Source organism: Macaca fascicularis, chromosome X (genome assembly GCF_037993035.2).
Source record: "Macaca fascicularis isolate 582-1 chromosome X, T2T-MFA8v1.1".
NCBI lineage: Eukaryota > Metazoa > Chordata > Mammalia > Primates > Cercopithecidae > Macaca > Macaca fascicularis.
Window position 1 is genome coordinate 19,396,837 of NC_088395.1, and position 24,692 is coordinate 19,421,528.

The window sequence follows — 24,692 nt, forward strand, 5'->3', positions numbered from 1 at the left end:
CAAACACTGGGCAGAGAGCTGTCCTCCATTTTAAGGTATCGAATACTCCATTTTACATGCATATTTTCACAGACTGGATGGAAAATCAAGAAACAAAGATGGCTGACACACCACAGTAAAATAGGGTGGAAGTTATATTGCATTTTCTCACTTCGGATGAGCACCATGATAGTCCCTATCTCTGGGGCAGTGTCCCAGCTCTGCTGTCAACATACTGGGTTTATATCACAACTGATGTGAACCAGTTGTGATTCATTACTGTATTTATTTAAGCACACATTATGCACCCATATCTCAGTGGGTACTACTTAGGGATTAGGAAGGAAGAAGGTGAGACTCCAGGCAAATGTTCCAACCCCAGGAGACTGGCAGGCAAAGCCTCAAGCAGTCCAGCTGTGGGCAGTTAACTGGGGAAAGCAGTCCAAAGAAAGTCACTAAGTCTTGAACTAGTGAAATGAAAATTAGTGTTAAGTCTATGAGGAGGAAGAAAGACAGGGGAATTGACAGAGAAAAGCCAGGGAAAAGCAGGGAGGTGAGAACCAGCTTATTTGGGGATAAGGAGAGCTGGCGTGGACTTGAGTTGAAGGCTAACAGGAAAGTGGCATGAAAGCTAACATGAGAGACTAGTAGGGATCCACTGACCCTGGGCACAAAGGCCAGACTGATGTAGGCAGCAAAAGGCAGGACTTGGAAGAGAGGCCACTGTGGGGTGTTGATTCAAGAGATTTTGGCCGGGGAAAGACAATTCCCACCAACCATTTGCAGGCTTCACAGTGGGGAAGAAACACGGTGTGGCAGCCCCGAAGCACAGGCCATTTCAGACGTTGCAGGCACCTCTCAGACGGTCCAAAGGGCTAAAGCCCTGAATTCAAGCCAGTCTGATACCATGATGGTTCTGTTCAGAAGGCAAGAACCAATGCTCTGGGGTGTCCTGGGGCCTCTGAGATGTCCTGTCTGGGCAAGGGAAACAGGTAACCTGGACATGGATGGGGCCTTTGGGTACCCAAATGAGTAACCTCCAGAGCCAGATAGGAGCTAGGGACTTTAAGGGGTTAGAGGTAGCCTGGCTGGCCCCAGGATTCCCTCTCAAGTAGCATCCTGCCAGTCCTGTGTATTAATCTGATGGATCTCTTCCAGGCTGGGGTAAGTCCAAGAGGCTTCAATTCCATATGGCACCTCCCAGCCTGAGTGGAACAGAACCTGCTTAGAGCCACATTGCTCAAAGCGAATTCCATGGAACCCTCATCCTAGGATGCTCTAGAAAAAAAAGGTTCTATGATTAAACAGGTGTAGGACACCTTGCATATGCTATCCTCTCCATCCTCCCAATGCAAAGGGAAGGCTCTGAAGAGCCCTTCAGAAAAGAAATTAACTTTGCTTAACCCAGTTATTCCCGCAAAGTAACCATAAAACACATTAGGGCCCTCTAGCCACGTAGAAGGAGGCAGGTGACAGGGCTTCTGCTGGCCCCAGACTGGCAGAGGGCTTCGTCGCTGTAAGTCTCTGGTTGCATCTCCTGTCACCACCCCAGGCACCTCCAATCCAAGAAGACCAGCTGCCTGGGGATGCGCTGACCTCACCAGGCTGCCCCATGTGACCAGGAATCTACATGATGTTCTCGCTGCTGCAGTAGTGTGCTCTTAGCAATCATAAATCATTGTTCAAAATCCTACCCGGGAAATAACTCTTTGAGATGCCTCCCCTGATCCTCTCAAGAAACAGCCAACTGATCCCTAAAATCCTCGAACCTCAGTTTACTCAGAGCAGTGCCTCCCTACCTTTTTTTTTTTTTTTTTTTTTGAGATGGAGTCTCGCTCTGTCACCCAGGCTGGAGTGCCGTGGCGCAATCTCGGCTCACTGCAACCTCCGCCTCCTGGGTTAAAGCAATTCTTCTGCCTCAGTCTCCCAAGTGGCTGGGATTACAGGCGCACGCCAGCATGCCCAAGTAATTTTTTTGTATTTTTAGTAGAGATAGGGTTTTGCCATGTTGGCCAGGCTAGTCTCAAACTCCTGACCTCAGGTGGTTCACCTGACTTGGCCTCCCAAAGTGCTGGGATTACAGACATGAGCCACTGTGCCCATTCTCTACTTCTAATCCTCCTATGGGCTTTGTCATTGCAACCACATCCTGGATGATATTGATGTATGATACTTATTTTTGTGTCCAGGTCTTTCTCCTCGTCTAAGTGCTCTTTGAGGATTAGAGATGTGGTGAGAGTGTGTGTGCAGCCATGCGTGGAGAAAGACCCGCCCCGCCCCGCCCTGCCCACTGCAGTCTCATGGTGAGAACATCTTACTCAATGTAAAATCTTGGGCTTCAAGATTCCCTACATCTTCTTCATACATTACCGGTACCTCAATGCAGGCCAACTGCTTCATCTGGCAGCTAAGTGAAGAAACTGCCATTTTTCTGTTGCAAGAGGAAAAGCTAGCTGTTGAGCTTATTTAAGAAGTGGTTCATGTACATACTGTGTTTTATGGGGGATTTAAATGCTTTTCTTCTTAGCAGTCTGCTGAGAGCATCAGTCCCTGCAATGGACTCATCCTTCTATGCCCCGTGGCCAGCCTGTGCCCTTCCTGCACACAGTAAGTCCAGCAAAAACATGCGGCGTAATTTAAGTATAAATTGAGACTCTCGGGGTCTACACGCACTCCCACCACTGCTGCCACCATCACCGGGGAGACCAGGCCCGCTGTCCAAGGCAGGCTGGGATCCATGCTTTCAGAACTAGGTGCTGGCCTGGCGGAGAGCAACCTGGGTGACAGCCGCCAAGAGTCCCCGGACACTCACTTCTGCTGGTCCTTCATGGTCTCGATGATGCTCCTCAGCTCGCGGACCTGTGTCCTTAGCTCCTCCACGGCCGCCTGGCTGCTGGCCGCAGGCTCCATCTTTGGTTTTCCTTCCGTGCCGAACAGAGAAGGGGAGTTGGCTCTGTGTCCAGCTGTTCCCAAAGAGGATGACAGCGGGGAGGGCACTGCCGAGGACAGAGGGGCTGGCCCACCGCCACCTGCTGCCATGGTCCCCGGCTTGGGCAGCAGGGATGCTTTGTTGTCAGACACCTGTGACGAGGGAAGGCAGGGAGGGTTCAGGGCTGGGGATTTGTGTGTTGTGTCTTTGTCCTGGTTAGTCAAACTCTCTGTTAACACCACTGTCCCTGCCTCTCTCCACACACTCCATTCACTTGTTCCTTCATCCACAAGCCACCAAGGGCCTGCTTGGTACAGGCATTTCCCCCTTACTCACATGCCGCCTTCTATGTATTTTAAATGTGACCTTCTTTCTGGACAGAGAGTTTCTGACTGGTTCAATATACACATCGAGATGCCCAGCGACTTGCCAGGCACCACAAACTCTGAAGTGAACAAGACATTGAAGCATTCTCCTGGTCTCCAGGGAGCTCCGAACCCAGTGGGGTGCAGACAGACAGACAGACCAACGCACTGCGATGGGGGGATGACTGCACAGAGGGAGGTGAGCATACAGAGCCCCAGAAACACAGAGAAGGGGCCAGCCATCCAGATGGGCAGGCATCGCAAGCAGGTGCTGACAGTCTTGTCTTGGAGGAGGACCAAGAAGTAGCCAGAGGAAAGGAGAGGCACTTAGAGAAACAAGCTGCAGTGGGAGGGAACACGCCAGGCAAAGGTCTAGAGACCGCAGAGCAAAATGCATTGGTGGGAAGTACTGCTAGAGCGTCAGAGGGGGCAAGAGAGGGCCTTGGGGGCAGAGCTAAGGCTGGGAGGTATAAGCAGCTGGGCGAAAGGGTGAGAGGAGGGCACACCATGCTGAGGACCATGCTGGCTGCGGAAGGGCCTAAGGGTTGGCAGATCTGGAGCTGGAGAGAACTGCTGGGAGAGTCTTACACAACGTAAGCTAGAAGTGGTCAGGGTTTGACCCAGGCAGTGGTTAGGAGGATAGACACAAGACAACTTTGAGTGATGTAGTGAAGGCAGGCACAGCCGACATAGAGCGCCAGGCATTGTTCCCAGTGCTGGGGGCAGGAGTGGGCCAGAAGGATGGAGTCCCTGCCCTCATAGAACAGATGCCTTGTGAGCAGGGAGATGTGGTCCTGGACAGGATGCAGAGGGTGGAGGAGGAAGGACAGATCAGGGACCACGGGTGCAGTGGACACACCAGGCATCAAGGTTGTACCTTTCATGGGAGAAACAGCAGGTTGAAGAGTCAGATAATGAATTCTGTTTTTGACACATTGGATTTTAGGAGCCCTTAGTGACTGGGAAAGAGGAGGAGGAGAGGGGATGAAGCAGAAGAGAGGCCTAGAGGAGAGTCCAGAAGGATCGAAGTGGTTGCATGCGTGGGTGAAGGGTGCTGAGAGGAAAACTGGGTGGAGTCCACTTGGTGGAGCCAGGGAGACAGAAACCTGCTCGTGGCAGATGAGCACCTGGATGGGAGGCGAAGGTGTGGCCTGCAAGTTTAGGACTCTCTTTCCAGAAACTTGTTTAAGGCAGGAAGACAGGAGAGAGGGAGCATGCTCATGCGGAAGCCTCAGGGAGAGGGGGGATCAGGGAAGGGTTCCGTTCACTTTCCAGGACTGGGAGACCCTAAGCTGCACAATACGCTGAGAGAAAGAGCCAGCGAAGGCCAGGCTGAAGATGGAGGAGACTGGCGGGAGAGGCCTGACGGAGAAAGAGTGTCCTGAGGAGGCCAGGAGGGCCCAGGAAGAAGGACAGTCATGGGTGAGAGAGAAGAGGGGTGCCCAGTAGGCCCCTGGGGGAGAAGGCACCAACAAGGGAGCTGGGAGGCAGGTGGCAAGGAGGGAAAAGAGTGGGACAGGATGTTGGGAGGCGGGGAGGATAAGCAGCAGGGCAGAAGTAGAGGCTGGTGGTGAAGCTTGGCAACACGGCCGTGAGACTCCCTCCAGCAGCAGGTACCCAGCAGGCCACCCCAGCACAGGAGCCAAAAGGGGCTTGGCTGGCATGGTGAGGAGGCAGAGTCTGGATTCAGGCTGTGCTAGAGGGAGAGACTGGGCAGAGAAAGCCAAAAGCAGATGGGCCATCATTCCCAGCCTCTCTGCTCGCCTTTTTTCTGCCAAGTTACCATTGAGGAAAAGCGCTCTCTCCTGCCAGGGATAGTGCTCCGCCAGCCCGTGCTTTATCATTAGTAGGAGTTAGAGTAAGAGGGAAGAGGAACTGACATTTCTGGAGCAATGATCACATGCCGGACGCCGGCTAGACAATTTGAACAACGATCGGTTGGCACAAGCATTTTACCAAGCAGAAAACGGAGGCTTAGAGAGGTAGCCGAGTAGTTCCCCAAGACTCATAGGTAACAACCGGTGGAAACGGGGGGTCAATTCCCTATCAACCAGATCCCTCAAGTCCAGCACTGCAACTGTGGCTACCTGAGTCTGAAGATTTGCGCACTCCTGTCCTTCTCTCCTTTGCTTGTCACCTATTCCTGGGCTTATGCCTTTTCCTGTTTCCCATCCTGCATCCCTGCGGACCTCCCATACTCCTGTGACCCACCAATGCCTTTGCACTGACTGACTTCCAGACACTTCTTGAATCAAGGCTTCTCTTGGCATTTCCTACATGACTCGCTCTCCCGGCCCATTTCGGCTACTGAGCAATTTTAAAGCCCTCACAGAGTATAGGCCACCACCCTCCCTAGATCAAATTAGTTCAAGTGGAATTTCTAGAAGCAGTGAAGAGCACGACATGACAACTCCAGGGAAGTGAAATAGGCTAATGCGATAGAACTGTGCAAATCAGAACCGTGAAAACCCACTGTCCACCAGTAGATGTCACCGTAGAGACACCCCAGGGATGTCAGAATGAACCTATACCTACAGTCACCAGAAAAAACGGGTCTAAATCCAATTTCTGCAAATGGAATCCTTTTATAAAGAAAGAATGCTTCGGTTTTGTGAATAATTACAGTTGATCTGTTGTATAGGATCACATTTTGCATACTGTATCAGATTTGTAAGAAAATCTATACATGTAAATTCTTAAATCTACGGAGAAGGAAAATTCCACGGTAAACTAATTTCTTTGTGCTATTCCTGCTTCAAGCGACTACAGTTTTCTGCTTTTAGACAGAAAGAAGTTGCTAATATTCAGAGAAAATAATTCCAGTTGACTTGGTTTGCTTAGTGGGAGAAAATGGAATTTTAAAATCTTGATTCATATTCATACGAAGAAGAGAATTTATACAAGATGCTCCTCAAGGCCAGGCGCGGTGGCTCAAGCCTGTAATCCCAGCACTTTGGGAGGCCGAGGCGGGTGGATCACGAGGTCAGGAAATCAAGACTATCCTGGCTAACATGGTGAAACCCCGTCTCTACTAAAAATACAAAAAACTAGCCGGGCGTGGTGGCGGGCACCTGTAGTCCCAGCTACTTGGGAGGCTGAGGCGGGAGAATGGCGTGAACCCGGGAGGCGGAGCTTGCAGTGAGCCGAGATCACGCCACTGCACTCCAGCCTGGGAGACACAGTGAGACTCAGTCTCAAAAAAAAAAAAAAAAAAAAAAAAAAAAAGATGCTCCTCAAAAGTTACATGCAGTAGCCAAGAGCTAAATGTCTTCCTTGTTTCTCATAAACTAATAACTTAAAGTATCTATACTATTCTCTGGGCATGGAATAAAATTAAAGTGTTCTTAGACTATAAATTTATCATAGAATGTGAATCCAAATCAATTTTCTTTAAGAGACCACATTAGTTATCTATATTTGTGATCTTCCAACTATAATTTGTGACCAGCTTTGAACATAAAAGACAAGATCTGTGGGCAGAGGGCACAGCATTTAATATATTTAATGTCTTCTCTCTAGACATCTCAAGGCTTTTTAAATTGTTCTGGTTGTGGTGATGGTGGTAGTGTGTGAAGGCATTTGTGAATGTGTGTGTGATGGTATGAAGAGGAGATCAAACCACAAGAGAGAAACATGGGAAATAAACAACTGAACTTGTATCTCAGGGATTGTGCCTAGTTTTGGAGACTGCAACATGCCTCAAGGATTTTGATGAGTAATAGAATCGCTGTCATTGAAGAATGACAAACACCTGCACTGTCTGTGTATCTTTGTTTGGTTTATAACCCATCATTAGCACATGCATGAAATGACAGGGACACCCTCGCCATGGCTAGTCACTCACTTGGGATATGGTAACAGTCTTGGAAGTTTTCTTTGACGCGTCCACTCCTCTGTGCGCAAGTGAAATGTGTTCCTCCTTATCCTCTTCGGGACTTGGGGAGTCGAAGATATCAGGGCTTGAAAGGGATGACTGATAAAGCCAAAAGAAAATGCTTTTGTCAGAATTACACCTTAGCTGACACCGCTTTCGTGAATATAACGCTATGTGCTTTCCAAAGCCCTCGACACTGCTATTTTGTCTTCTCACGATAACCCTGTGAGGCAAAAAAGTGTGCTGTTATCCACGCGCTCAAGTCACAGAGCTGATTAGTGGCAGAACTGCGACTAAGAAGCAAGGTTTCCTAAACCAGGGATCTTGCCACTGATGTCCATCAATCACTTCAGCCTTGCAAGCATCCATCGTCCATCCTTTCCTGCTCCTTCCTCTAAACATTTGCTACCATGTGCCAAGCACTGAGCTTGTACTGCAGACTTAGTGACATGCCACACAGAATGCCTGCCCTCACAGGGCTGACAGTCCACCAGGGAAGAACCCCACACAGGTCAACAAGAGGCTGCTCTAATCTGCCTCTCCTCCATTCCCTCCTCTTCCTTTTCCTTGACCTTTTCCAGGATTGCTAAATCTGCTGCATACGGAAGTGCCCTAAAGGATGTGTCTGAGAGAAAACCATTTCCAGGGATAAGGGCTCACCAGGCTGTGGTCCAGTGACCGGTGTTTCCTCAGCTTGAGAGCACAGCCCTGCTCGCTAGTGCAACAAGCTCATATCTCCTTTGGTACCTGCTGCTAAATCTCTGCGCTCATTATTGCTGACAGTCAACATTCATTTTGGAGTCTGTATTGCTACAGTATATTTACAGAATGGCAGCACCTTTTGGTAAAATATAGGACGACACCCCTGTTCTTTCTGCCTCACTGTGAAGATCACTGTAAAGATAAAAAAGCCAGATGAGGCCAGGCGTGGTGGCTCATGACTGTAATCCCAACACTTTGGGAGGCTGAGGTGGGAGGATCTCTTGAGCCCAGGAATTTGGGACCAGCCTGGGCAACATGGCAAAACTCCATCTCTACGAAAAATACAAAAATTAGCCAGGCACGGTGGTGTGCACCTGGAGTCCCAGCTACTCGGGAGGCTGAGGTGGAAGGATCACTTGAGCCCCAGAGGTCGAGGCTGCAGTGAGCCATTGACACTGCACTATTGCACTCCAGCCTGGACAAAAGAGCAGGACCCTGTCTGAAAAAAAAAAAAATTCTGGACCAATTCACTGGAATTCACTTGGTCATAGATGATCACTGGGCTAGAATTTCCCTATTTTAGAACAAAGCAAATTAAAATAAGAGTTCCTATAGCAAGGAATCCTTTAGAATGAAGAATCTTCCAGAGATCTCTTTGGACAAGCTCATCTTCAGCTTCATCTCTATGCTTTCTACCCTGGTGGTAGAAAAACAGTCCCATTTAAAGTCACCACTTGGCATCATTATAGAAAAATTACACCCAAAAATATTGTATGTTTTCTTCTGTTTACTTAAGGCAGAAATCTAATGCATTTTAGGGAATTTTTAAGCAAAGTTTTCAATTTAACAGGTTTTATTTGTTAATCTTCATTTAATCTGAAAATCCAATTACCTAGAATAACGTTTCCCCCACCACCAAGCCTTCTTATTAATCTAGGCTTAACTGCTTAGCCACCATACCATGCCTGGATCCTTTCATTTTGAGATTTTATTCAAAAAGCCAGTTCCCTTCAATACAACCTAGGGTTCATGAGCTGCCAATCAAAGCTTGCTCTTTGAATCCTATAAGCATAAAGAGCTTCAGCTAGGGTCAGAGGCCCCAGGCTGGGGAATCATGACTGGTATATTTCCTCCATCATTCCCCCCAGTGGCCTTTGAGGAATATGCCCATATCCACTAAGCCTCCACTTGCCTATGAAAAATCCACAGGTGCTAACTGGAAGAAGACTAAATAGGAATTCAAAGTACACATCCAAGTGGGGATGAATGGGAATGAGGGGAAGAGAATACAATATTTATACTTTAAAGCACAAATATATCCTTTTGTTCTAAGTCTGCAAATGAAATCACTTCATATAAAATGTCAAACTTCGAGTCACTGTGTCATAAGCTTCTTGCAGACAGTGACCATGTGCTTTTCATTCCAGTTGTATCTTTGGTACCTGGCACAGTGCCGAGCCCATAGGGGATAGATTTCTATAAAGATTTATTGAATGAATGAACAACTGTGTAGTCTGAAGGCAGTGAAGATGATATGTCCTTACCACATCCCCCAAATACATACGAACTCTCAGGCATGGGATGTATGGACCAAAGATGAGACAAGAGATGGTAATTTAAACCTGTCTGTAATTCTGGAAGTCACAAGGCTCTCTAGACCTTGAAAAGTTGGGACGGATTTGGAAGGAAGACAAAAATGATGAAGGATTTATAGAGAAGATGGAGGAGGTAGGATTGAAAAACAAAATATAGAGATACTAAGAAGCAACTAAACAGGTCGTGGGTATAAGAGGGGTGTTGGGGTGGGGTGTGAAAAGGTGAGAGGGAGAGGGGAAAGAAGGTGGTGTTGACAGAGAAGTCTGTATAACAGTAAAAAAAAGTCAGCTACTTTTAAAAGTCTTTCACCCAAAAATGTGTCAATGCAAAGTTAGGTTTGTTTCATACTAAGAGGAAAAATAGGATGACTCAAACCATACTTCCAGACTCTAGACATGAGAGAAGAGGTTCCAAGGAAGTGACATTCTTTTTCTTCTAAATGATGACACCTTAGGTGGGATCAGTGATGACATGAAAATAGGATGTGTCCTGGGAAACCTGCAAAAGGTTAATTCCTTGGTTTATCTGGGTAGAGGTTATAAGGACTTAGACTCACTGGAACAAGGCAATGTGCTACACAGAAATAAACAGATACAGAGAGAGAGAGAGGGAGAGAGAGAAAGAGAGAGAGAGAGAGAGATCTTATACACACACACAACTTGTGGAAGGTGAGCTTGGAGGGGACGGAACAACCTGTGGCAAAAGCAAAGCATACATTTCCCTTTGACCCACTTCCAGAAAATTTTTACCCAAGTCAATAATTTTAGAACAGCATCAAGATTTTTCTGCAGTGACATTCATTTGAGTGTTGTTTATAATGAGGAACTGGAAAAAACATAAATGCCCAATAATGGTATATTGGCTAAACACTCACATACTCATAGGTTAGAAAAATGGGCAGCCATGAAATGTGATGTCAGGGAAGAATGTGTCATGACTGGGGAGAAAGGAACACAACAGAAGAGGAGAAAAGCAAGTTTCAAAATGATGCATATTACATAATCCTATTTGTGAAGAAATAATTTTATAGATACAATTTGTTTTTTTAAAAAAGCTAAGGCTGTATAGCAAAAAGGTAACAGTTCTTTGCACTGGGGAGCAGGATGACAGGTAACTTTCTTCTTCATGCATTTTTTAGTTCAAATTTGGTACAATAAGTGTGTACTAGGTTTGCAATAAAAAGTCATTCAAAACGACCCAAACAAAAATCTTCTATGGGTTATCCTGAGTGTTCCAATCGGTCTCTCCTTCATCATCAGGTGCCTCATATGTTTGAAAACAATCTCCTGAAGGTCTGCGTGGTATTCTGTGGAGGGGTACAGGCAACGGGGATTTGAGAGAAAGGTTCGGCTGCTGCCTGATGCTATATAGGAGCAGATCTTTATTTAGTAAAGTTTTGTTTTGTTTACAGACCAAACCAGCCTCATTCTCCTTTCCCCACCATAAAACGTGATTTTTTTTCTTACCCTTTTCATTTCAGGTTCAAATAAGAATCAGTCTGGAAGGAAAGAAAAGGAAGGTGGGAATAGGGAGCGCCTACCTTGCTGGCAGAAACACAAAGAACAAATAGAAAGAAATGCTGCTTGACTCAAGAAGACTCTGAAATCACTTTTGGTTGGCAGTGTATCTCATGGCCTCCCTCTCCTGGGGTGTCCTCAAATCGGCTGCTTGCAGAAGAGTCCTTAGCTAGAGTCTCTAATCTGTCCTGCTTTTCAGCTGTAGAGAAGTAAGGGGACATACAGTATGAGGAGACACTTACAGATGTGAGGGACTGGGACGGAGGCCGCCTCCCCGTAGCTTTTGGTCTGCTTGTGGTCGGATGACTGAGTTTCTCAGTAGATGATACCACGGAGTCAAAACCTTCTAAGTCTAAAACAAAAGTAAAACAGAGTTTTAAGAGCCAAAATAGGAGCAAAGGCTCTTATGATATGTCATAAGCACCTCTTTTTCTCAATAATAATCATTTCTGTATGGATTACACTTCATCTTTTATAAAGGCTGTTTACATCCTTTGGTCATTCAATAAACAGGATTCAAACTGAATGGGATAATCATTTCCTTCTTAGTTTAACAAGCTATTGCATGGAAGAGAGAGAAACAGGATTTTTCTTTTTCTCTTCTACAGCTATATCCATAAATCTTTAAAAAGCTACAGAAAGAGGATTAGAGGAAGAATCCTCTTTTTTCCACAAATCCAAGTCCATTTTAGTAGACAGAACACTCTGGCAGTCTCGACACAAAAGGCAGTTATTACAAGGTACAACAGCCACAGGCAAGTGGATGCCAGTCATTGATTCCAAAAGACAAGAAGAGATGGCAGTCCTGCTCCTCTGCACTTGTGACTGGTCTAGAGGCAGCTATGTAGTCCAATTTGAGTTACTGAGCAATACAGGGCAGTATACTGAGAGCCTGTGGCAAACAGATTTTTCTCTCAGTCCAGAGAGAGGCAAGTGAGAAGGCCTTTTGTGTTGCTGTTCCTCTTCTTTCCTGCCTGGGATGCTACTGTAAGGATGGGATGTCTGGAGCTGTGGCAGCCATCTTGTGACCATGTGGCTATCTAGTCACAGGACGGCAAGGCAGAAAAATGGAAAATGTTAACTGACAACCCCGATGGGTTGCACCCCTGGGATGATCTAGTGCCCAGACTTCTTGCCATGTGAAATTAACAAACCCCTGTTATTTCAGCCAGTTTTAATAAGATATTCTTTATTTGCAGCTAAAAACATCCTAACTGCCATAACTGCAGCTATACTGGTCCAGGACAGAGAAGTTAAAAAAGATTATGTGCATTTCCCCTCACTTTATTTTGGGGAGAATTCTTTTGCTGATGGTTATAATAAGTGGTCTGGCTGTGTGACAGCTTTATTCTATTAATGAACAGGCAGGTGTTATCTGCAAACTATTTTCTTTAGTACGATATGCAAAATCAAGCACTGGTCAGGAGAAGCCACTAAATTACACCTGAGATTATATTAAGTGACATTATCCTAGCACCTGATGAATGAATAATTACTCAATTAACTCCTCTTATCAGGGCAAGGCAGGTATAACAAAAGGTTAGCCATCTGCAGAGATGGCACAAAGAAAAACATCAGTGGTGCTCTGAAGCCAAGAGGGAGCCCATCAGCACCCAGTACCTGAGTGAGGCTCATAAAGGCACCCACCTCTCTAGCTGGCTCAGCAGGGTGCCAGGGGAGGGCAAAGAATCCCCCTGCTAGAATGTGCTTCTCCAGTGCTGTCTCACTGGGCTGACCCCTCTAAGGGGCCTTCCTTTAAGAGAACCTTATTATTATTTTTTCTTTCTTTCTTTTCTTTCCCTCCCTCCCTCTTTTTTTTTTTTTTTTTGAGACAGGGTCTTGCTCTGTCTCCCAGGCTGGAGTGCAGTGGCACGATCTCAGCTCACTGCAGCCTCAACCTCCTGGACTCAGGTGACTCTTCCATCTCGGCCTCCCTACAGGCATGCAACACCACACCTGGCTAATTTGTGTAGTTTTTGTAGAAATGGGGTTTCGACATGTTGCCCAGGCTGGAGAAACTTATTTTCTTAAAAGGTTCTCCTCCAGACTCTACCCTGGGACTCTCCTCTAGTAAGTCCACGTTGTCTAAAATGAAAACTCCCCATTACACACTTGGATGGATGCAAAAAGCCACCATCTGACATGAACCTCCCCAATTCATCTTTTCAAATCACTTTTCCCCTGATGACAAATGTAATACATGATCAGTGTATAATTTTTAAAAAACAAAACATGAAATTGTAACAACAAAAAATGTCAACTACAATCTTACCACATCGAGACAAGCACTGTTAGTATTTTCATATATTTTCCTCCAGGCTTTTTTTCCTATAAATAGATAGTATAGCTCATACTATATGTAATACTGCATTCTGCTTATTTCACTTAACCTAATATGCCATGTCTCTAAAAATTCTTTGTAAATATTTTAATTGTTGTTGCACTGCAATTAATCAATCCCATTTGTTGGATAGCTAGTTTCCAAATCATTTCCCCCTCCTAAGTTTTACTGTTATGGAAGAACACCGCACAAATACCCTTGCATGTACTCTACATACAGTGAGTTGAGCAGCTTATCCATGCAGATCTCCAACTGTTCTGGTAGAAGGAAATAAGGCCCAGGACAGTGAAATTTGTTGGGGGTCAGAGGGGCTGGTTGGGGAGGACAGAGGCATAACGAGGGGCAGAGGAAGGCTTGGGGAGAGGAGAGAGGACGAAAAACCAAGGAGCAGATGCTGACTGACAGCCAGGGAAGGAGATGGAAGAGAGGGTCGTTAAAGGTTCCAGCAAACAGGCAGCTGCCAAGGGCCTTGGCTGGGAGCTATCAGGGGCAGAGTTGGACAAACCTATATCATGGCTCTGTCCAGGAAACTAAAACAAGCTCAGGAGCAAAAGCTGAGCAGGATGAAGTGATTAAAGAACAACAAAAGGCTAATTAACTCTGCTTCTCCACCTCAGCTGCATGGAGGAATCACCTGCACAATTTAAAAAAACAAAACACCACTGCATCCTAGGGATTGACTCACCCCATCTGGGGTGCATCCTGGGCACAAACAGGTGTCAGTCTCCCCAGGGGATGTGAACATGCAGCAAACGCTGAGAAGCACTGCCCTAGAGGAGGCCGGGGGCTGAGGGGAGGGAAGGGAGCGAGGATTTGGCCAAGCGGAGGAGTGGAGAGGCCACCAAGTGACTGACAGGGTGTTCCAGGGCCCAGTGAATAGAGCCTGCCTGGGCTCTCTAACAGTGGGCCTCCCATGCTGGGCTGAGGAGCGCTGGCCCGATTTGGAAGGCCACAGAGGTGCTGGAGCACTCGACGAAAATGGTGGCCAAAGGCTCAGATGATTGGTGGCAGGTCAGACACACTGCAGCTGGAGCCAGGAAGAGGCCCGAGATGTGACCCAGCATAACAGTGGGGTGGGAGAGGAATGCAGGGAGCCAGGGGAGGGGATGGGACAGCTTTGGGCCCCTCTTAGGATGGACTTGGTAAGTCCACTTGTGTGCAGGGGTGGACAAGTTCACACCAGGAAACTTCTGCCAGGACTCCTGGGAGGAGTCCATCTTTGCCAACCCCCGACCTTCCTGGGTTCACTGAATTAAGTCCACCTGGCAGTTTAGGATTTCGGAATGTGTGAGGTGGCAGTCTGTAATGAATTATACTTTTAAAACAACCCAGAAGTGTGATGTCTGTCTCCCGCACTTAGGCTGTAAGCCCCAGGAGGGCAGGAACTCATCCTTGCGTTCTCAAAGTCTAGAATGTCCCTAGGGAAAATATGCTGGTTCCTCTGTCAATAAAGGAATAAGCAAATGAATGAACTATCTCAAGAAAAAAATCAGGAATGTAGCTTATAGAAATGGCTCCTAGCAGGACGTGAGCAGCTTCAAGGCTGAAGAAGCATTCTTTGCTATGGATGCAGAGAGGGCGGATTGGCCCATTCTGTTTTACTGGTTGAAGTTTGCACTAAGAAGACCTATGCACAGTGAAGCCTGGCCACGCTTAGCAAGTGTCTCCAGGACAGATGGCAGAGAAGACTGCTCTATTTCTGTCACTCATGAGTAAGAGGAAGGTCCAAGTCCCTCAGGGGAAGCCACTCTTAACCCCTTAATGCATTTTTTTTTTTTTTTTTTGAGACAGAGTCTTGCTCTGTCCCTCAGTCTGCAGTGCAGTGGTACAATTGCAGCTCACTGCAACCTCTGCCTCCCGGGTTCAAGCAATTTTCCTGCCTCAGCCTCCCGAGTAGCTGGGATTACAGGTGTGCGCCACCATGCCTGGCTAATTTTTGTATTTTTAGTAGAGATGGGGTTTCACCATGTTGGCCAGGCTGGTGTCGAACTCCTGACCTCAGGTGATCCACCCACCTTGGCCTCCCAAAGTGCTGGGATTACAGGCATGAGCCACCACACCCAGCTTAATGCACATTTCTGCTAAGTTTAACTTTCTATAGTTTTAGTTGGGAAAGAGCACTTTTTGGAAACAGCTACCAAACCAAACTGCCATACAGAAAAAAAAGATACCAAATATGAGATTGCTTGCTGAAAAGGGAACCTCAGGTTACCCTGGCATGTTTCATAGATCATGAACTGTAATGCAGTTCTGCTTTCTGACAGTAAAGGGGAGAAACTCTCCAATACTGTCACATCACTTTTCAGAGGCACAGAGCACATGCTTCATGACTGTGGCCATGGTAGCTGCGATTAAGGCAGAATTTCCATGACTAACCCATCGTGGTGTGGAGAAAATGTCCCAATTTTCATGGCGGTTTTGAAATGAATCAAGCTGAAACTTGATATGAGCTTTCTCAGCCTGGCTAGGAATTTTTCCTCTTAAGAGAAAAAGGTTTTAATGCCCACAAGTCAGTCCAAAACTATTGAACTGGCAAATGCTGGGGTATTTTTAAGAGGTTAGTTTCCTAAGGACGAGAGGCCCTTTGCTTTTGTGATACTTGGACAACAAACTCTCTGCAGACATATGGGGATAATTCATGTTGGGCACGATGGAGTTGGCTTGGAAAGGGCCTTTGACTCTTCATGGCACATGAAGTTGCTCATTTTCCATGAACTTCAGTCACACCCTATTTGGTTCAATTAGAAAATGTAGCCTCTTTTTCCATGGATAGGAGCAATGGTACCAGTGACCACAGGTGACGTAAAGCACATCCACTGAAAGCACAGAGGAGAAACAGTCAAAAGGCTAAGTCAGGCTCGCTGTCACCAGCAGAGTTCTTTGGGAGCTCCTAAATCATTCTCTGCATTCATTATAGCATGTTGCTGTGCACTTTAAACGGAGCTTTAGGATATAAGTTTGCTTACAGCTAAAACCTGGCAACATCGCTACCTCCCAATATCTCTGGAAGCCATCCCTTCTCCTCCACACCCTGTCTCAGATTATTAAGGCCACTGAATTTCTTGCCTGGAACCACTGTTAATAGATTTTTCACTTCAAGCCCCTTACCACTCACATGCTGCCACCAGAGAGGTGTACAGTCCTGATCTGAGTATGCCCCTTCAGGGCTTCCTCTCCCGACTAATTTCCTTCGGTGCCACAACTGAGTCCTCTTCCAAGAAGCCAGACTGCACCCTAAGACCTGGGTTGGGTGCATTCCTACTCACCCATCACCCTGATCTCGGCATTTAGTGACCTGTACTGACATTTCTTATTGACTTCTCTGCCTCTCCCACCAGCCAGGGAAGAAGCTGTGGCTTTTCTCTCTGTGACTTTTCTCTCTGTTTCCCTGGACTTAAGACCACTTATGGCTTGCAGTGAGTGTTCAAAAAATGATTATGAAACACATTAACAAACAACCTTTCTAGGCTTCAGATTTTCCAGCAGAAAAAAAAAATGAGAGAATTATCTGAGCCATCAGCTTCATAAGGTTATTCTTTCGTAAATGAGAGACCATGTGAAAACCCTTTCAAATCATGCAGATAGAATTCTGTTTTCATGCACCATTAACAGAGCTGTGGGATTTGGAAACAAGGATCTAAGAGCAAGGCTAGAAATTCCCCCTTCCCTACCTTTTTTTTTTTTTTCCAAGGTCTAAGATGAGAAAACTTTAAGCCCACAGGGCCGCAGGTACTTTCTCTGCATTGCAGAAACACCATGAGGTAGTCTGAATGGGAGGAGGAAGTCTCGCTCCATGCCTCAGTCATTTGACTAGTGTGGAAAATCTGTGCAGACTATCAAGATGGGCCCAGTATTGTGGGGGGGGGGGGTCAAATGAACACCTGTGTTAGCTGAATCACTAGCTGAAATGATTAGCAATGATTAGATTCTTCAGGAAAATAAGCCCTCCAAAATGTGTAAGGATATAGGAGATCAGCTGTTGTGTTTCATTTGTAATCCAGGTATGAAGTTTGTAGGACACAAGCTGCTGAGACTAAATAAGTTTTCGAGGGTTTTTTTTTTTTTTTTTAAGAGACAGGGTCTCGCTCTGTCACCCAGGTTGGAGTGCACGCAGTGGTGTGATCATAGCTCATGGTATTATAGCTTCAAACTCCTGGGCTCAAGCAACCCTCCTGCCTCAGCCTCCCAGGTAGTTATAGCTACCATACCCAGCTATTTTTTGTTTTGTCTTATTTTTTGGTAGAGATGGGATCTTGCTATATTGCCCAGGCTGATCTCATACTCCTGGCCTCAAGCAATCCTCCTGCCTCAGCCTCCCAAAGCACTAGGATTACAGACATGAGCCACCATGCCTGGCCATAAATAAGTTTTGAGCTACTGTTTTGAACTCCATGTGCCAGCCATGCCACTACTGGATGCTTCACATGCACACACCCTCATTTCATCTGCACAAAACCCCATGCTGTGTGGGCATTACTATAATCCACAAAGAAAGAGACAGAGGGCCAGAGGTTAGAAAACGTGCCCAAGGTCACTACCAACAAGTAACAGGGCCCACACACAGATTCACATCCAAGGGATTCTCTCCACTACAGAACATTGCTTGTTTTTTTTCTATTTTATTCAAATGTGTTTTCAAATGAGCAGGAAAAGGGGCTGGCTTCTTCAAGGCACTCTGTGGCAAGAAATGTAATGTGCTAGGCAAGTTCAGAGAATGTTTGGCAATTTGGTACAAGCAGATTCTACATCAAAACATGTAGCTCAAGAATAAGAGAGGGAGATACAGTGTTTATTTGCTCATTAATTCAATCAAACATTTCTTAAGTATTTACTCTGTGCCAAGCATAGGGATAGTTTTGAGAATGAATGTACTATCATCCTGTATCATCACTGTCCAGTAGAACTTGCTGTGATGATTGAAGTCTTCTATAATCTATATACTATTCAAATGGTAGCCACTAGCCCCACGTGGTTACAGAGTGCATGGATTATGGGTAAGTATAGCTATTTAATTAAATTTAAATAGTCACACGTGGCTAGTGGCAATGAAGATTGTGTATTATGATCCTGAATCTTGGAATTTCCCCTCACTTATGCTCAGCCCATTCATTCAGTGGCTATTTTTCTGAGCATACACTATGAGCTAGGCAAAGGGGGATACAGGGGTGGAAAATAGCCACATTCCCTGCCCACATGGAGCTAAGAACCCACTGAGGGAGACAGGCTTTTGTATGTATAATTACAAATTCTCCTAGTTTCTACGAAAGAATGATAAAAGGTGAAATTAGCAATGATAGCATGGGGACCTAATTTAGATCAGGGAAAGGGGGGACACGGCTTACTGCAGTCTTGCTTCGAGGAGAGGTAGTAGTGATTCACTCGGATTGTTGACAAGCAATGCTAAGTGGGGAAAAGTAGCTCTCCACATTTGCATTCCTTTAAAAATTGCTCACTACAGGCCCAAATTTGCTATGCAAAGTGATCTGGTAAATAATGTAATTATCTATTGGAAACAGTAGTTACACTATTATCCACAGGAACATAAATCGGCACTACCTTTCTGTATGCTATTTGGCAATACCTACTACAAAATGTAAATGTGTACACCTTCAGATATATCAATGTCACTTCTATAAATTAATCCATAGAAATGTTTGTGTAAGTATAAAATGATATATTTATGAAGCCAGTGTACTTGCTAAAATAATTTTGGAAACCCTTGTATATACTCCTCACACATATCAAGTTGAAATCTAAGCTTTTATGTAAGTTTTACTCACAAAGGATGTAATTTCTGTTATATTCTAAATATTGAGATTTAAAAATATAACTTACATAGATTTCTTAAATATATCCAATATATATTTGAATACTGCAGTAATTTAACCACCACCATCATCCATTTAAAAATATCATAAGATTTTAACAGTTGGAAATTTTTTATTTATTTATTTTTTTTTGAGACGGAGTCTTGCTCTGTCGCCCAGGTTGGAGTGCAGTGATGGGATCTCAGCTCACTGCAAGCTCCGCCTCCCAGGTTCACGCCATTCTCCTGCCTCAGCCTCCCGAGTAGCTGGGACTACAGGCGCCAGCTACCTCGCCCGGCTAGCTTTTTGTATTTTTTAGTAGAGACAGGGTTTCACCGTGTAGGCCAGGATGGTCTTGATCTCCTGACCTCGTGATCCGCCCGTCTCTGCCTCCCAAAGTGCTGGGATTACAGGCTTGAGCCACCGCGCCCGGCCAACAGTTGGAAATTTTACATCATTCCTTTTCCTCCTTAAATTCATATTTCCAACCCCTACTGCTGAATTTTATCCTAATCTATTTTCAAGTCTGTTGTTAACTATTTTATCATCTTTCCATTGTAAAAACATGTATAGAAATTAAAGTTTAAGATTTTTTCTTTCCTGAAATTGTAAGACTCTAAGTGTAAAAATTATTTTTCTTCTGGATTGAGTCCTCATTACATTATTATTAGTATACAAATGATCAGAACATAAATATATACACATACCACACATTTTGATAAATAATTTTTAAGCATGACAAAACAGAATGTTATTGGGCTTTTCCCCCAAACACTTCATGTGTGTATGATTATTACTTAATACAAGGAAGAGATGGTTTGGTATCAACTCTCTAGTTTTCATTTTAGAGACATAAGTGCCAAGAAAATTTGTTTACTTAAATAGAAGTAGATGGAATGGAGGCTGGGTATGGTGGCTCACACCTGTAATCCCAGCACATTGGGAGGTCAAGGCTGGTGGATCACTTGAGGTCAGGAGCTCAAGATCAGCCTGGCCAACATGGTGAAACCCCGTCTCTACTAAAAATACAAAAAAAATTTAGCTGGGTATGGTGGCCCATGCCTGTAATCCTAGCTACTCTGGAGGCTGAGATAGGAGAATCACTTGAACCCAGGAGGCGGAGGTTGCAGTGAGCTGAGATCGCGTCACTACACTCCAGTCCAGTAGATGAAATGGAAACTTTTTTTTTTCTTTTTGAGACGGAGTCTCACTCTGTTGCCCAGGCTGGAGTGCAGTGGCACAATCTCGGCTCACTGCAACCTCCGCCTCCTGGGTTCAAGTGATTCTCCTGCCTCAGCCTCCCGAGTATCTGGGACTACAGGTACCTGCCACCACACTGGGCCAATTTTTGTATTTTTAGTAGAGACGGGGTTTCACCATATTGGCCAGGCTAGTCTCAAACTCCTGACCTTGTGATCCACCCTCCTCGGCCTCCCAAAATGCTGGGATTACAGGTGTGAGCCACCACGCCCGGTCAGAATGGAAATAATTTTGTTATCAATGTCGCTCAGTTCTCTGAACTCCTTGCAAATTATATATCAAAAACCGGACTGTCGTCTAGCATCACCAGGAATTATTATTTTTAATGGTCTACCACCAAACAACTTAGTGGGTACCTCCTTCAATGTCATTGGAAGCAAAGAATTACTAACCAACTGATTTGAAAACAGAACTTGCAACCTGGAACTTGTATCCATGTCAGGGTTTTCTCTAGGATCTCAAACTTACTTAGGATGGCAAGCATCCTACTCTTTTATATTTCCCTGTAATAACTTGGGTTAAAAAAATCAAAATAATTCTTTTAAAAGATGAATGAGTACTTTTTAAAACTTTACGAAAAGGTATGCTCATGAGCCAGGTGCAGTAGCATGCCTATAGTCGCAGCTACTCAGGAGGCTAAGGTAGGAGAATCACTTGAGCCCAGGAGTTCAAGTCTAGTCTGGGCAACATAGCAAGACCCCATCACTAAAAATAAAAAAATAATAAAGTTATGCTCATAACCCCTTAACAATTTCTTAAATCTCCATACAGCCAGCAAATCACTTAAAAGCAAAAAATCATTAAGCCAAAAAAACCCTAGATTAAACCTTAGAAAGGGCCAAATTATCAATTCTAGATTAAAAGAACTGGCAGAACTAAAGAAACTGAAGTAGAGACAAAGGAAACAATAAGCTACTTAATTTCAAAGAGGATTCAGAGGCTACCAAGACAGCAGTTTTCTCAATGTCTAGAAAACTCAGCTAAAAAAAATGGACAGGGTTAGAGAAACATAGACTGTGAGGCTGCACTGGGTTCTTTCTTTTTAATATTTTTTTGTAGAGACAGAGTATTTCCCTACATTGCCCAGGCTCGTCTCGAACTGCTGACCTCAAGTGATCCCTCCTGCCTCCCAAAGTGCTGGGATTACAGGAATGAGAGACCCCATGCCCTGCCTGAACTGGGTTCTTTATGATCATTTCATCCAAGCCCCTGGATTAATGATGAAAAACCAAGATCCAAGGAGGTACAATGGTGTGCTCGATGGTCAGCTTCAGTGGGACGAGCAGCCAGAGCAGAGTGCACATTTCTTTTTGGAGAGCAAGATGTATGGGTCATTTCATCTTCTTTAACAGCACTTTACTAAGATATAAGAGAAGCAGGGCCAGGTGCAATGACTCACGCCTGTAATCCCAGCGCTTTGGGAAGCCAAGGTGGGAGGATCGCTTGAGTCCAGGAGTTTGAGACCAGCCTGCGCAACATAGTGAGATGCATTTTTACAAAAAATAAAAAATTAGCTGGGCATGATGGTGTACACCTGTGGTCCCTGCTACTCGGGTGGCTGAGGTAGGAGGATTGCTTGAGCCTGGGAGGTTGAGCCTGCAGTGAGCTATGACTGCGCCACTGCACTCCAGCCTGGGCAACAGAGCAAGACCCTGTCTCGAAAAAATAAAAATAAAAAAAAGGGGGAGCAGTCTGATACTCATAATATAGAATGTTAATGCATATGTGAAACAATAATATTCTAACGTCCAGAATTACATGGAAGCCAAAATTACACTTACTACAAAATTTGAGGAGGAAAAACCTTCTGTCTCAAAGCCTAGTATGCTTTTTACTACCCCGGGAGAGACAAGAGTCCCCCAAAACTGCTAGAAGGGGCTGGCAGGCTCTCATTCACCAGCCTGGGTAACTTGCTGAGCTATTTCTCATTTGTAAACATCAGGAGAAGGGAGAAGACTGAGGTAAAAAGGATTTAAAATGCTCTTAAAAATCTGACACTCCATGACTTTTTCTTAGGAAAAAAATTACAAGTTATCCTATCTCTATATATAAAAAAAAAAGTTAATCTGCTAATTATACATTTCTGGACACTAGTTTTTACCTGAGCTACTGCTTCAATGCCTGACTCTCTCTAGGGCCTTTTCCTTGCCCCCAACATTTCTCTTTCCCACCACCTTCTATCTCTGCAGATGTGAGCTGGACCTGTGGTTTTCAAAAGTTGCCAAGAACTGGCATGTGTCTGTGCCAAGGTTATCATCAGTCATAATGCACTGAGAAAAAGGTCAACATTGTGAGTTTCCCATTAAGCTAAATTTGTTCAATTTTACACTTGGAGATTATACCCTTTCCAATAGGAGATGGCATTTGTTTATTTTGAATGTGCCTCATTAATAAAAGAAAAATCAAGCAGTCTCCCAAATTAGAAGCCTCCACCTCCTTTTTTTTTTTTTTTTTTTTTTTTTTGGTAAATGAGTCTGTGAAATTCCAAACAGTATGAACCTCAGGAAGACATGACTAAGGCCTGGGGAGATGAAGAGAGTGTCACTACAGGTTATGCAAAGGTAAGCTTGGTTCTAAATCAGGGCATCCTGCTGACCTCCAACTCCAACCTTCGCTTGCCACTACCATATCCAATGACCTTTTAATGGGGCCCATGAATGTCACTCTCTAACTGCTAATCACTTTTCTCTTGCAATGAATCAAACTTCACAGGCTCCTAACCTTGGCCAAGGTTTCCAGAACATGCTTTAATGAGACACCATGGCTAAATAAGGATTTTGATAATTTACTTAATAAAGTGATACTAAAACAAAATACTTAATAAAATGTCGTGTGTCCATAATGCTTTTAATGTGACAAAGGGATGCCTGAGCACGATTTTCTGGTAGGTTGTACATTCCTCTGGATATTTGCAAGTAAAATGGAAGCCATAACCGGGCTCTGCCAATCCTGAGCCCACAGCCAGGGGATGGGGGGAGGGTGGCACCTTAAGCCAAATAAATGCCATGTGAGATCTGAGAGCTGAACATCACCTGTTCCCATGAGAGACCTCTGTGGTGTATACTGTGGATGCAGCAGAGGTCACTATATAAGTCTCTTTGTTCTATGAGACTACTTTGAATCCACTAGGTGTACCTCCAGATTTGCATTCTTAAATCTGTAGGTACAGCCAGTACATCCAGAATACGGCATTAGAATATAGTCTCAGCATGCAGCAAAGGTAGAGGCACTCAAGCCATCAGACTGAATGATGAACGAGAGCCCTGGCTACAGAGATGCAGGCGACCACAATACCAGGGGAGGGAGGACATGCTGACTCTGCACATAGGTAAGTGTTTGGGGCTGCCTGCAAGTCCACACAGCTGTGACCCTCTCCAAGCCAAGAGCCATCTGAATTGATGCTCCCTAAATGTCCCTCCACCTCTCTCACGTCAACTATTTTGCAGGCTGGTGGGTATAGAGCATTTGGGTGGGATATCACTAATTTGCTCTCTGTATTCTGGAATAATTCATACCACCAAATGCACTGCTCCAGTGAGGTTCTGCAACATTTGCCATCATGTCCCCACTTTGACGTAACCTCTCCCTGTTTCTATAGCATTTGTGAGGCTTGTCCTACAGGCACTCTCAATGTTTACTGAGTTTGCGCTTATAGGATGTTATGGGGTAAAAGATGTTCACGAAACCCCTCATAACTAAGCACAAACCCAGCCATCGCGATGGACCACCAAAGGCCAGCAGGACCACCCTGTGCAGGGCGCATAGGCAGAGGTGAGCACCTCTGTTCTGGTGAGGACCAACATCTTTCACTGAGAAAGTCTAAGTGGAGATGCTCAGTTTATACCCAGGATCAGGCCCTTCAAAGGACCCTGAAGGACCATCTCTTGTAGGACTGGAGGATGCCTTTCAAAATGAGTGCTGGTTGCCAGCTTGACCTTGTTTCCTCAGCAGCACACCTCCACTGCGAGCCTGAGAGGCTGGGAACCAGGGGAGGGCTCGAGGGCGATGCAGGGAGAGGGCCAGCCACAGAAGCTGTTCTGCATTAACTACGCCTCTAAGTTTGAGGAAGGAACCAAAAATGCTCAGAGGACTGCCTGGGTTAAAAACCCATCAATCAGAAACGCAACCTGTTTTACTTCCTTTGTATAAAGCGTTTGACCCTCAGCACAATCTCTTTTGCCTTTTGTCATCACACTTGAGAAATATATCGTGCTTTTCAGCTACTCCTGATAAAAATTTAAGTTTGATCACGATTTGTGTCCCTAGATAGGGACCGGAGCTGCACACGTCCACACATGGGCACCCCAGCCCATCATACGCAG

The 24,692-nt window shown here is 45.2% G+C and overlaps 1 protein-coding gene across 28 annotated transcripts in view; it reads right to left on the minus strand.

Moving 5' to 3' along the window:
- SH3KBP1 (SH3 domain containing kinase binding protein 1) overlaps positions 1–24,692 on the minus strand; it is a 361,548-nt gene that overhangs the window by 3,749 nt on the left and 333,107 nt on the right. For 16 of the 28 annotated variants that reach the window (XM_074028992.1, XM_074028989.1, XM_015443382.4 and 13 more), the window contains 3 exons: positions 11,205–11,314; positions 7,118–7,246; positions 2,792–3,060 (listed from right to left, as the gene is read on the minus strand). In XM_074028992.1, coding sequence (XP_073885093.1) covers positions 2,792–3,060; positions 7,118–7,246; positions 11,205–11,314 — 508 coding nt within the window. The remainder of the gene's footprint in view (positions 1–2,791; positions 3,061–7,117; positions 7,247–11,204; positions 11,315–24,692) is intronic. The other 12 variants (XM_074028997.1, XM_074028995.1, XM_074028991.1 and 9 more) reach the window with 1 other exon arrangement.